The following is a 12,839-nucleotide window of genomic DNA, read 5'->3' on the forward strand; positions in this document are numbered from 1 at the left end:
GCGAGGTAGAGGACGAATGAGGGCGAATCAGCCTTCCTTCTTGCAGTCCGTCTTTCTGCTTACTGCGTGCAGAACAGCTGCAAGGCGACAACCCCCTTCTCGACTGCCTGAACGAGGATAACGCGCAGCACTGGCGGCACTCTGAATCGTATCGGCAAACCGACGCAGCCCTTCATGCGTCTAGACGAGGAAAACAGAAGGCGGTGAAAGAGTGCGCTCGGCCCTTCGGCGAATCTCATCGGAACCACGTGACGCAGGAAATATTGCCGGCTCGAGTGCGTCAACGACCTTGGAGCAGGTTTGGCAGCTGTCCCAAGTTCAGCGGTGGGCCGCAACGCATCAGTAGACGCACAAAACAAAATGGATCCAGAAGAGACGGCTCACGTCGCCGCGGTAAGTGGGCGCTATATTTATGTAGCTTCGCCTGCCTGGACAAATCCTATTCTTCCAAGAAGTCGAAAGAAAGTTCCTGGACATTTTTTTGGTGTGGGCGTGAATGCGTGTCGGTGGTGGCTCTTATGTGTTGTTGCTTTTGCTTTCCGTTTCGCCTCTGTATCTCGGGAGTCCACAGCCTAGATCATAACGCCTATACGTCGGTATGTGGAACGCGTCACGGACTGGTTTACCGTGTTTGTTTTGTCCAATCAGTTCCTGCCTTTCTTGATTTCACAACGAGGTAGGGCTGCTGTTTGTCGTGATCCTAACGGTGACACTATAGCCGAGGGGCATACGCGTCGGGCGCCTGTTCCACCGCAGATAAATAACATAAGGAGCTGGACCTAGCTGCTGGCACTGCTGGGGTCGGCGCTTTCATGGGCTAGCGTTACGAGCTAGTCACGCCGAAAAGTCGCCGGCTGGAGGGGTGAATGCCTGGTATGGGCGACTGCCTTCACCATGAGGTCAAGCGTGGTCAAGACTTCCTTTTTGGTGTTTAGCGAAAACTGCCTCACGTATATACGTAACTTAACACAGGAAACGAGGAATCTAGCGTGATACTACAGGGAATATGAATGACCCGGCACAGCTGAAAAAACAGTTGCATGAAGGTTGCCAGCTTTAATAACCTTATAATTGCGACTCAAGATTGAAGGATACTGTGACGGCATGGAAATGCAGATTGATATCGATGCTCTCAATATGTCATGCACAAATAATTGTATAAAACTACATCCGAAAAAAAAATTTAAGTTATCACATTTAGTCGAAAACATAGTATATGCATATCCTTACATATTCAACGAGCCCGAAAGAGAACATCTGTCATACGAGACTTGAAGTGTTATGGGACGCCGCGTTTTGGATGGACATTGTGTCAAGAATTACGCGACAGTTCGAAATACTCTCATCGGCGCTTGTGCGGCATAATTGCTTTGTCCGCCCGAAAATTGGTTTTTGCTTCTACTGCTGGAATTCACTTTAGTCTTAAAAATCTTAGCGTATCAAGAATTCAGAGACGATTTATGGGTTTAATTTATGACCGATACCTCAGAAAGAAATATTGTAATGACTACAACTGGCTGCTGAGTAAGATATATGTATGGACAGACTTTCCTAAAAAAATGGATCCTCAGGATTTATAATTTTGGCACAAACTTCTAAAGGGTAAAGGGTCATGCTCAAGTTTATTATCCACCGTAAGCTTCTGTTTTTCTCTATCTTTTAGAGGTCAATTAAACTTTTTTCTTATGTTGGTGGGCGTTTCCAGGTTTCTCCTGCCACCCAAATGGAAGTGTAATTGTATTTCGTCACCTTCTATTGACATGTTCATGCCCATAAGCTATCTTAAAACTTAGATAACTATAATCGAATATGTGAATTTGTATTATGTTTTTCTTTAGTTTGGTATTTTGTGTGTATGTTAGTATAGTTTGATGTATCTGCGTGGTTATTCATCTGTATTGTGATGCACCACCAAGCGGGTGTTATTGTTGGTGGGCATCAGTAAATAAACATAAACTAGTTTTCTGGCGTAAAAGTACACCCGAGTTTCACATCATGAAATAATGCATAAATATGTTTAGTTTCGAACAGCAAACAAAACCAAAACGGCAGCTTTTAAGGCGTTCATGATCTCATGTTTCAGATATGTATTAAAGCGACAAGAAAACACACGACAATCAATACGGTTCATAAACTTCAAATATTTAAGTAAAAATACATAGTAATTTATTTATTTTTTGATAAATTTGAATTGAAAACATGACCCTCCTTGTTCTTGTTAAAGCGGTGTAGAAATTTATGTGCTCTCGTTTTCAATTACTCCCATTTGGATCGAGAATACTCGTTATGGAAATGACTAGGGGAAAACAATCACTTATCCTGCCGGCTTTTTTCTTTCGCACGTTTTAGACTACGTTTAGAAACCCTACCGAAAAAGGAAGGCAGGAAGATTGTTATTGAGAAAAGTGTATTTCCTATTAAAATTATGAAACATGTGTCATTGTTTGATAGAAAACAATATAGTAAGATATCACGAACTTTTAACGACGGACCGGGAAAAATCAAATACGAACCGGGGAGCGCGTGGTATGTGCGTGTGCGTAGGCGTTGTAATGGAGGTTTGGGGGGGGGGGGGGGGGGGGGGAGAGGGGGAGAGGGGGGGGAGGGGGGGAGGGGGGAGGGGGGGAGGAGAGCCAATAGTGGATGTGCACAAGGCGCCTTTGTCACTGGCTCTAGAGTGCGTGGCTCTTCGGTATGCGCCGCCTGGAAGTGATCCTAGGGGCGAGGGTGTGTGGCCCTCTCCGATGTTTATACGCCCCTCGCTCGGCACTTTCCAAGCTTCGGCATTGAGCCTCTTGGTGCGCTGAAAGCTATCACCGCTATCATTGCTCACTCGACGCATGCGGGGCGAAGAAGGCTGCTAATAGCGGTATCTAGCGGCGAGCTTCCTCGCCCCGCATGATGTCGAGCGAGTAACGATAGTGGTGACAGCTTTCAGCGCACCAAGAGGCTCAATGCCGAAGCTTGGGAAGCGCCGAGCGAGGGGCGTATAAACATCGGAGAGGGCCACACACCCTCGCCCCTAGGCTCCTTTCCAAACGGCGCAGCCTGCATCGAGAGCCATGCGCTCCTCTGTTCGTATTTCATTTTTCCCCGATAGTAGTAATTTGTCGAGAAATTGATTTCATTGCACGCTTAGGCATTTTCATTGTCATTAGCCGTTATGCGTGTTTGTATTCTCTCCCTTGGGTTCATAAAGAATTCTGCTAGCATAGCTATATAGCCATCCTGCCAATTTCCGCGGGATAACCTCTTCACCTTTCAATAAACTAATTTTTCTGTCTGGTTGCATAAAGAAAATAATAAAAATATTTTAATGTTCAACCACAAATGTATTTAGAAATAATAAAAACAGCTGGTTTCTCATAAATATCTACAGAATAAAGGCATCGTGAACAGGATACGTAATGACGGATTAAATACATTTTACGGGTTTTCTTACAAGAATAAAATTGTCATGCTGTCATAAATATTTTCTCCCCTTCAATTATCAAGAAACTTCATTGCTTTATTTTTTTTTTTTTTTTTTTTTTTTTTTTGCTACAAGAAGTTGGCGTTTGTCGTGAATGTTTCCTGCTCTCACTGGTGTATTTGTGTGGTCTCAAATGGAAGTCACAAGAGCAAACAAAACATTAAATTAATGGCGTAACTTTTTTTGTTTTACAATAAATTGCCAGTTTAGAGCTACATAGGTTAACTGGGTAAATAATATGAGCTGCTGTTTCCCTGCTATGCAATTCTCTTAAACACGCATGAAGCTTGTTTGGCCAAAGGGGGCGCTTTTTTCTAAATTTCGCCGAGTGCGGTCAAAAATACACCGACCGAGCCTATGTTTGTCCTTCCGAACCAGAACCCGTAAATCTATTATCGCGCTTTCAAAAAGAAGGCGACCATCACTGGAAATGCGCTAACCATTCCAGACCGGCTGCCTTAATAGTTGAATATAATTACACGAGAAGAACACGTGCCACGGTCGACTATTTTTTTTTTTTAGATATACAGTGCTAATCTCATTCGTCTAATAACGTGGGAGCACGTGGCTTTTTTTTTTCCGGCGATCGCTAGACTGGTGGCATTGGCGACAACTAATCTGGTCACGTGGGCAACATGGAATGGTTCGCTTGAGGGAGAGTGTCCTTGTTAACCTCCCCGTCGAGCACCACAGAACGTTTCGCGCCCACTTGGGTTCGCATATCTGCTGCGCACTATCGTGAGCGTATCTAAAGCTCGCTTTCCTCCCCCACCTGTTTATTTCCTTGATTCCGCGACGTTGTTGATAAACTAGTCTCGTGCTCTTTTTTTTTTTCGTTGCCATGGCTATCTGGAGTTTCCGAAAGGCACGCGAGAAGCCTTCTACGCATTCAGCGGCAGTGGGCAGGGCACCCCAGGAGCGGACCGTTCCATGTTAACCCTGTGACCATGGCCTCCGGGATCTCGGATGCCATGCCGTGACCAGATTAGTTGCCGCGTATGACACCAGTCAAGCGCTCGCCGGGAAAAGCCGAGTGCTCCCGCGTTGTAGACAAGTGTGACAAGCACTGTACAATACACCTTCACGCGTGACCAACCGGAACCGCCATGTTATATCTGAGATCTCGTGTTTAAGGAGTTTTTTTTTTTTTTTTTTAATTCGGAGGGTGTTTTTTGGACTTTATTTTGGTTGTAAAATCGGGGTTTACTAGGGTGTTTTTCATTATGATGTTGTGAGTTTATTTTACTTTGCTTCTTTTCTTAAGTAAAATTAATAATTTCCGGACAAAACCGTGCGTAAAAAATAACCGGTATCCAAATATCTTTCTGCCACTGCATTGGGCAATTTGATCCCCTTGCGATTGAAAGTACTAATGTCGTACAACAAATCTTTAAAACATGTGTTACTTCAATAAACGTCAGTACTTTTCAATAGCCAAACACGTGGATGTATAAAATCTTAAGCAGCCCTCCCCATCTTGTGAAATCTACAGGCTCACTCACGTCTTCCACTGTAATAGAGACACACCCCGGTTTCTCTCTAATTAGCACACATAGTGTGGTCCAAACTGGAAACCGGAAGAGTGGTTTTAGCCTTGATCCAAAAGTACGGCGTCACAACCAAGTTAGACCAAGATAAAAAAAATACTTTTCCTTTTTTTCAGGACCGCTAACCCTGTGCTCGGACAAAATTGATTCGTAAAATAGTGTCTGTTTTTTTTTTTTTTTTTTTTTTTTTAAATAATGTTGTTTCGAAGGTGCAGCTTTTATTATAAATCTGAACTGTCAAAAACCTTGCCGGCTTGTGTTTTTTGGATTTATCAGCTAGATTTATCCGAAAACACGGTGCGCCAGTTACTCTGTCTTAGCAGTAATTTTAGTCGTCTCACCTACGGTGTTTAACATTCCTGACTCATGGCAAATTTTCTCACCCTCATATGAATCCTATCCTAATTAATCATGCTGGTATTCCGAAGTCCATCGACCAACTGAAGGTGTCATCTAGTTCCTGAAATGACCAAATTGACTCGATTGTATTATTAAACACAAAAAGATCTCCATATTTCGATCCATCACATTCTCCCAGTCGCTCAGATTTTCTGAAACACCATATTATTGGAAAACTACAAATGTACTCCCCGTTCACAAGACAGGTGACCGCTAGCTGATCAGTAATTACCGCCCCATTTCTCTTTTTGGTGACCAGTCTAAACTTTTGCAGTATATAATATACGCTGACATGGTAAACTATCTAGACTCACACCACCTCCTTTTAGAACATAAGCATAGATTTCATAAGTTATACTCCTGTGAAACCCAATTACGAGCATTTCTCTCCGACATTCACTCAGGCTTCGATTCCTATGTTCAAACGGACGCTATTTTCATAGACTTTTTAGACGCATTCGACAAGGTTCCTCATCAATGTTTTTGACTGAAGCTTAGAAATCTTAATATACACCCCTCTGTTGTCAACTGGTCTTTAGCATGGTGTAGGTGTAAAAGCGCGTAACAACGAACACTAAGAGACGGAACACATAACACACGTCGAGCGCTGACTTGCAACTAAGTGGCAGAAGTCTTCCGCATTGTTAATTACGGAGGGAATGTGTCAGCAACCCATCGGTGGCGCTATCGGAAAAAGAAATGCTCTTTTCTTTTTAACTATGAATGGAGGAAGGGGGGGAGGGGGAAGGGTGGGGGTAGTGATACGCTGATCGATAAATCCCTTTTGTGACGAGAAAATTTGGGTGGCGCATGCGTGGTTGAGTGTGCCTTTTATGTTTTCCTGGTTTCTGTTTTCACTATTAAACATTTAGTTGCGAGTCCGCGCTCGTCCTGTGTTGTGTGTATCTTCCCTTAGTCTTTGTTGTTACGCGCTCCTACACCTACACCACCAACTAGCCCAGCTCTCTACTTTGTTCATCTGGTTCTCTCAATTCCTGATAAACAACGTGAAATCTATTAACAACGTGAAATCACAGACCTGTAAGACAACGTCTCGTCCTTCAGGGGACGGTGCTTGGCCCTGTTTTCTTTCTAATCTACGTTAATTACCTGCATTCTAACATCTCTTCTTCAGTGCGCGTATTCGCCGATGGCTGTGTAGTTTACAAGCCTGTTAATTCAAAATAAGGATCAACTAACTTTACAGAACAATCTCACACTAAATACCTCAGTGGTGTCAAAAATGGCAAACGGCTATAAATTTTAATAAATGTGAAACGATCTATTTTCACGCCGTTCTCTCGTTGCAACATTTTCGTATTACCTTGCTATAACCCCAGTGACGCCTAGTTCATCATACGAATATTTACGAATCCATCTTGCTTATGATCTATCATTGATTACTCACATAACCTCGGTCGTTGTTAATGCTAACCGTACGCTCGAACGTTTACGCCGTAATCTCACACTTGCGACACCTTCAGTAAAACAACAAACCCACACTACATTGGCAAGATCAAAACTAGAATAGGCTTTCTGATTATGATCTCCATGTCAATCATACTTCAGTATTATAACACCCTAGGAGCCGTTCGATATAGATCCCTTCGTTTCATTTATTCTGACCACTCTATACACTAGCATATCAAGATGACGTCGGTCAGCTTGCTTGAAAACAATTTCTCTCCGCCGGAGAGAGTCCCGCCTCTCTTCCTCATCGAATATTCACAACAAGAATCTCAAAGGATATTTGCTATCACTCGCTCACCGAACACTCCACCCTCTCGACCATTGAAAATTACGTGAAATATCGTCGTCCACCATCTCTTATCAAATGGTTACATTACCCTTGGCCATAAAAGAGTTGAACGCACTACCTGACCACATTGTGTTCATAAATAGCACTACCATATTTGCAGCTGCCACTACCCTCTTCCTCTCTAACCCTCCTATTTGGATATCAGTGTTTTAGCGTTTGTTCAAGTTGCGTTGATTGTTATTTTGTATAATACTCTTTTGGGTCTTCAAGGAAAATAAATGGTGAGGATGATGATGCTAATGATGATATGTCGATATCTTATATTCTACGTCATTGCACTCAACATAAAAATAGAATAATGACGGAAGACAGGAGAATAGCCCCTGAACAACAAACAAAAAACAAAAACGCGAACGTCAGAGCGACAGCCTCTCGCCGTCTTCTCGTCACTCAACGGTCGTCAACGGAAGTTCTCGTGCTGCCTGTAATGAACTTCGAGAGTCGTGATGGTGCCAAGTTCAGGTTCTTTCAGTAGATGAAATTCGCGGATATAATTGCTTCAGTCTTTCACCACATTCGGCGCATATCGTGGAGTTTAGAATGCCACATGAGCGTTTAGAATGCCCAGAAACACCCAGTGATGTCGCAAAAAAAAAAGATCATCCTTACAATAACATCACAATTTGCAAATAACTGCGCGACTAGCAATAAATATTTTTTGTGTGTTATCATGGGCATTCGAAACACTTTTGCCGCATTGTCAACGTGGCAAAAAATCGACGATTAGCGTCTCGTGTTGTGCTAAACTGAAAAAAAAAAAACAAAAAAAAAACGGTATTTTTATATTGGTGAGGAAGGAAGACCAGCGTAGCTGTACTATAGTGGGAATAAAGTAATGGCCTGCCGCAAGTGGGCAAGCCAGAGTGGAAAGGCTAGAAAGGTTGCCGCCGTCACTAATAGATGGCGGTAGCTGTCCGGAGTGTTCTGTCGACATTCATTTGCTGGCGGACACGACCCTGGGGACACTAGCCCTTAATAGCACCGCTGTAAAAAAATCGGCGCGATTTTGTTTCTTTTTTTTAAACACTTGGAACCGTCAAAACTCTTGAAGCGCATTACGAACTCCGCGAGAGCTTCCGGTGACGACCATTCACCGACCGAAAAGCTCGAGAGGCCTGCCCCTCCGTCGTTCGCGTTTCTTTCGTTCGAGTCTGAACCACCGGGTGTTAACCTGAATCTTTAAAAATTACTGCGGCGATCCAATATGAACATTGCTTTTTCGGGCATGTCGGAAGCTAGGTATGAGGTTCTGCGTACGGGCTCATTCACATAATAGCTTTTCTTTCCTGTTCTTTTCAACGGGTACCAGGAGGCTTCCATGGAATGGGAAACGCAGGCGTATACACTGGCGGCCGCGGTTACCGTCATTTTCCTCATTCTACACTGGTCCAAAAGGGACATCGCTCCACCAGGCTTCAAACTGCCGCCGGGCCCCAGGGGCCTTCCCTTAGTGGGGCACGTGCCCTTCGTCACCATGGAGTTCAGCCACAACCAGTTCCGAAAATGGTCCACGACATATGGAGCAGTAATCAAGTGAGTGGGCCAATGTGATTGTTGTTCGTTTTTGTTAACGTAATTATGTAAGAAAAAAACTATCTTGCTTATTTTTCTACGAAATATAGCTAATAGGATGGTACATTTGACAAAAGAACGAACCTTCAAGAAGCCTAAAGAAGGGAAGCGGACATTTCTTTAAGAAACATTTGCAAAGAAGCTATGTCCCTGAAGCCTCAGCCTCCGAGATTTCTAGGAAGTCTCTTTAAACTTTTATCAACCACCTTCAACTTCTTCGGACTTTATTATGGGAATACAAGATGTAGTATGCTTCACTGCAATGCGTGAAGCCTTCGGAGCCCTCTCAGGAATTCTCAGGAGGTGATAAAAATTGTTTTGTCTCAAAGAATACGTCCACATCTCTTACGTCCACACTTCGACTTGTTTTTGTCGAAGCGTTCAAAATACTTTAAGTAGCTCACAGTGCCTATAGAATTCGCAAATTCTAACAGCGTAGGGGTCACGTACAGGGTAAAGGCGATGGTGTCACTTTCCCGAGATCTAGTGACTTTTTACTTCTGTACCTAGGGTCACGGTTGTCTGAGTGAAAGGATGGGAGGGTTCGCAATGTCATGGATAGTAAACACTCATAAAAAGGAATCAACAGGGAGCGAATAAAAGCATAATGCTGCAATTCTCTGTAAAAAATGCGGCTTGTTTTCAATCCTTCTTCCCAACTGACCTTCCCACCAGTTATCGCAGCGTTGCCTTTTCCGGAATCCCATCCGTTCTTTCACGCAGACAACTGTGACCGAGGCATAGATAATAACTGCAGTTTGTTTGCGGCGTGCGCTCCTTGTGAGCGGTACGCGTGGGCCAACTCGTGACGTGAGCACTATGAGCACAAGCCACCGGCCAATCACTCCACAGAGAAAAACGCCCACTCGCGCGGCCTGGTCAACTTCTTGACTGGCTGTACCTCCGCGGACAATATGAGCGAAAACATTCGACTCGGAATCTTTCTGCGTCTGCAATCCCCTTAGGCTTTCTTACCTCTCAAAAGGCCCATCTCACCCGCCAATTTCGTTACGCCGCCGCTGCCGGCGTGCTTCGTGGGAAGTGGTTTTTCCTGCTCGAGCGACAACCACGCTGCGGGTATGCGCGAGCAGGGCACGACATGGCACGAGCTGCCCAATGCACTGCCGCCTATCCCCTTATACCCGTGTCCCACTAGAGCGACAGACAGAGACCAAAGACAGCGAAAAGCCTCAAACCGATGCAGCATGCTCGCGATGGTACCTTTGGCAGGCGTTTAGTCATTCGGTGCCCGTGAAGTATGCACGAGCGATTGCAAGCCTGCCAAACTCACCCTCGCGTGCATGATGCTCGTGTTTGAGCATAGCCTCCTTTATTCTACAAAGCCTCTCAAATCGCGAAAGACTCTGGTTTGAGGCTTGTCGTTGTCTTTTGTTTCTGTATGTCGCTCTAGTTGGACATGGGCTTTAGAACTATAACTATGGCGTCGTCACGCATGCGCCGGGAGCTTTGTGAGATTGGTCTATTTGTCATAGTCCGAAGTATCAGACCTCAACTACGCAATCAACAGCTCTCTCAAAAAACTGGCAAGGTATGTATACACTGAAGAATCGTGGACTGTTCAAGCGCATATTGTCCGCGATAGTACAATTATATTACAAACGTTAGATATCGGTCACGCTGCCTCGATGCGAGATGTCGAACTAGCAACAAGAGATATAGCGTGCGGACCAGATTTCAGTGACCGGCAACCAGACTCAGCTGAAAATGCTGGAGAAATGCGCGTCGTTGCTACGCTCGGGGTGCTACCGGGCGCGTTTTTAGTTATAACTTTTATTGCGAAAGCATCAAATGTCTTATGGAGCGAACCGGCGTTATCTGAGTGTGGCCGGCGTTATGGTTGTCTATAGTAGCAATAAGCGGCACCTTAGTTCCCATTGACTGGGCGAAACGGCGCCTAAATTCTGTCTCTAGCAGCGAAAAACTGCACCTGAATTCCCCTGAGCGAGACGGGTCTTAAATTCCTAATGGCTCCAACGCGTCATGTGGCTCCACAGTCACGGCGTCATCGTTGCTAAGTAGAGTTCCTGTATATAGCTACCTACGGTAGCAGAGTTGCGCATTCAACCTCGGCGGGTGGCCGTAGCGCCGGCTTTACCGCACGCCCTGGATGCTTTGCTCCTCACGTGACTAAATTTGGCGAATAGCGGCGCCGCGCGCGCCACCGCGCATGGAAACCAGGAGAGGAGGAAAAGGAGGCGGAAAGCAGGGGAACATGCGCCGGGGCGCGAAAAACGTCGGCGGAGCGACCGTAAAGGTGGCTTTTCTACATGGCGCCGGATGCTTTGCTCCTCACGTGATGGATCTCGGCGAATAGCGGCGTGGCGCCGCGGGGAAAACAAATGCGCAACTCTGCTCCCCCTTTGGGGGAGCATATCGAGGAACACTATTGCTAAGGAGCCAGCCATAGCCCTGGCGGCGCAGCGGGAGAGGGGGGCCACGGGTATGCGCGGGCCTGACGTTAGGCTTTACGTTAGGCCTTACGCTTTGAGGTCAAACGTCGTCAACCGGTACCCGCAGCTGTTTGACGTGAGGGGGAAACACGGGTATGCGCTGGCCTGCCGTTAGGCCTAACGTTAGTCCTTACATTACGCCTAACGTTGGCCTAACGTTACGCTTTGATGTCTAATGTCGTCAGCCGGTACCCGCAGCTAGGGTGATGATGATAATGAGAGGACACGTGATTTCAGCACGCGCCGCGCCGAGCTTCGCAATCCCGCCGCTGCCTCACCCAGCGGCGCAGCAGTCACCAGCGAGCCAGGAAAGCTTTCTTTCGCATTCACAACTCTTAAGAAGTGTTTAGGTATCCTCAAAAAATTTCGTCGTTTCCGATATCTAAAAAATGGTTTGACCGACTCAAGAACCAGCCGGCCAGATAATACAGGCCGAGACAATACAAGGGTGGTTAGGTCGCTGCGAACAGTAAGGCGGTGACATCGAAGTAGCCTAAACTGCAGAGAAAAAAGATGGCTAGTCACGGTAACAGTGTTTACCGAACTCCCTTCCGCATGATATCTTTCGCTGCTAGTTTCACCCGTAGTGGCAAAGTTAGGGCCGAGAGCTCGCGGAGCGCGCTGATTGGACGCTGGTGGCAAAAGCGCGAAGTCATCGTCGTGATAGTCCAATTGGCGCGCTTCGTGAACTTTGGTCCCAACTTTGTGTTCGACGAGTTTAGCGCCCCAGGTTCAACTCTGCGTCGGGGTAGTGCCACCGGTGTCTTCCAGTCGTCGCTTGGCCGTTTCCACTTACCTAGTTCAAGTCTATATACATCATTACACAGACGCACACGCACGTACCTTTGCACGTGTTCTTTCCCGCGTCGGAAACTCCCTACAATAAGCAGTGGCTGTTTGTTTAGCTGTAATAGGTGCACGACTAGCAGCTAATGATGCTGGCCATGAAGTAGCTTTTACCTCTACACCTATAAGTCCCTAGAATTCAAGCTCGAGATGTAATAGAAATTTTGAAATATAAAAAGAGAAAGGCGCTCGACCGAAGCGAATAAAAAAAGGTGGATGCACATGTTATCCAAGGACGCAAGATCGCCTGACTCCGGGATTATCCACTCGATGTTAACGGGCGGGACGAACACCGAGCGCTCTACAGCAAGTCTTTGGGAGTAAGGCAAACGAAAGTGCAAAAACACTTACGAATCTTTTATATGCATACGGACATTTAAACTAAAAAAATACTGCAACAATTCTAAAAAAAAAAAAACAAGAACGACGACGTTTTCCAGTAGTTGCTAGCCATCTGCCCGTTTACTCCGATGGTGACTATGATTGCTTGCAAAATGCAAGCCCAATGAGATAACCACGAAGATGGTGCATTTTGAAACTTCTTTTGCAAGAGATTTGATATTAATTTAGATACTTTTCTACGGTAGACATTCTAAAAACTACATATTTTTACTGATAAAGGAAGAATTATTTTAGGAGCTGTGAGAATCCTTAGTAAGTCCTTCCACAATCCATGATTGCCCCAAATTTAAAAAAAAGAAAGAAAACAAAAT

At 45.3% G+C, this 12,839-nt stretch overlaps 1 protein-coding gene across 1 annotated transcript in view; it reads left to right on the forward strand.

Annotated features, from left to right (window-relative positions):
* Positions 1 to 270: 270 nt before the first annotated feature.
* LOC120844921 (cytochrome P450 2A4-like) overlaps positions 271 to 12,839 on the forward strand; it is a 40,534-nt gene continuing 27,965 nt past the window's right edge. The window contains exons 1-2 of the mRNA XM_040216940.1: positions 271 to 393; positions 8,547 to 8,770. Coding sequence (XP_040072874.1) covers positions 361 to 393; positions 8,547 to 8,770 — 257 coding nt within the window. The 5' untranslated portion in view covers positions 271 to 360. The remainder of the gene's footprint in view (positions 394 to 8,546; positions 8,771 to 12,839) is intronic.

The sequence above is a fragment of the Ixodes scapularis genome, unplaced genomic scaffold, assembly GCF_016920785.2.
Source record: "Ixodes scapularis isolate PalLabHiFi unplaced genomic scaffold, ASM1692078v2 PGA_scaffold0__279_contigs__length_252992795, whole genome shotgun sequence".
NCBI classification, from domain to species: Eukaryota; Metazoa; Arthropoda; class Arachnida; order Ixodida; family Ixodidae; genus Ixodes; species Ixodes scapularis.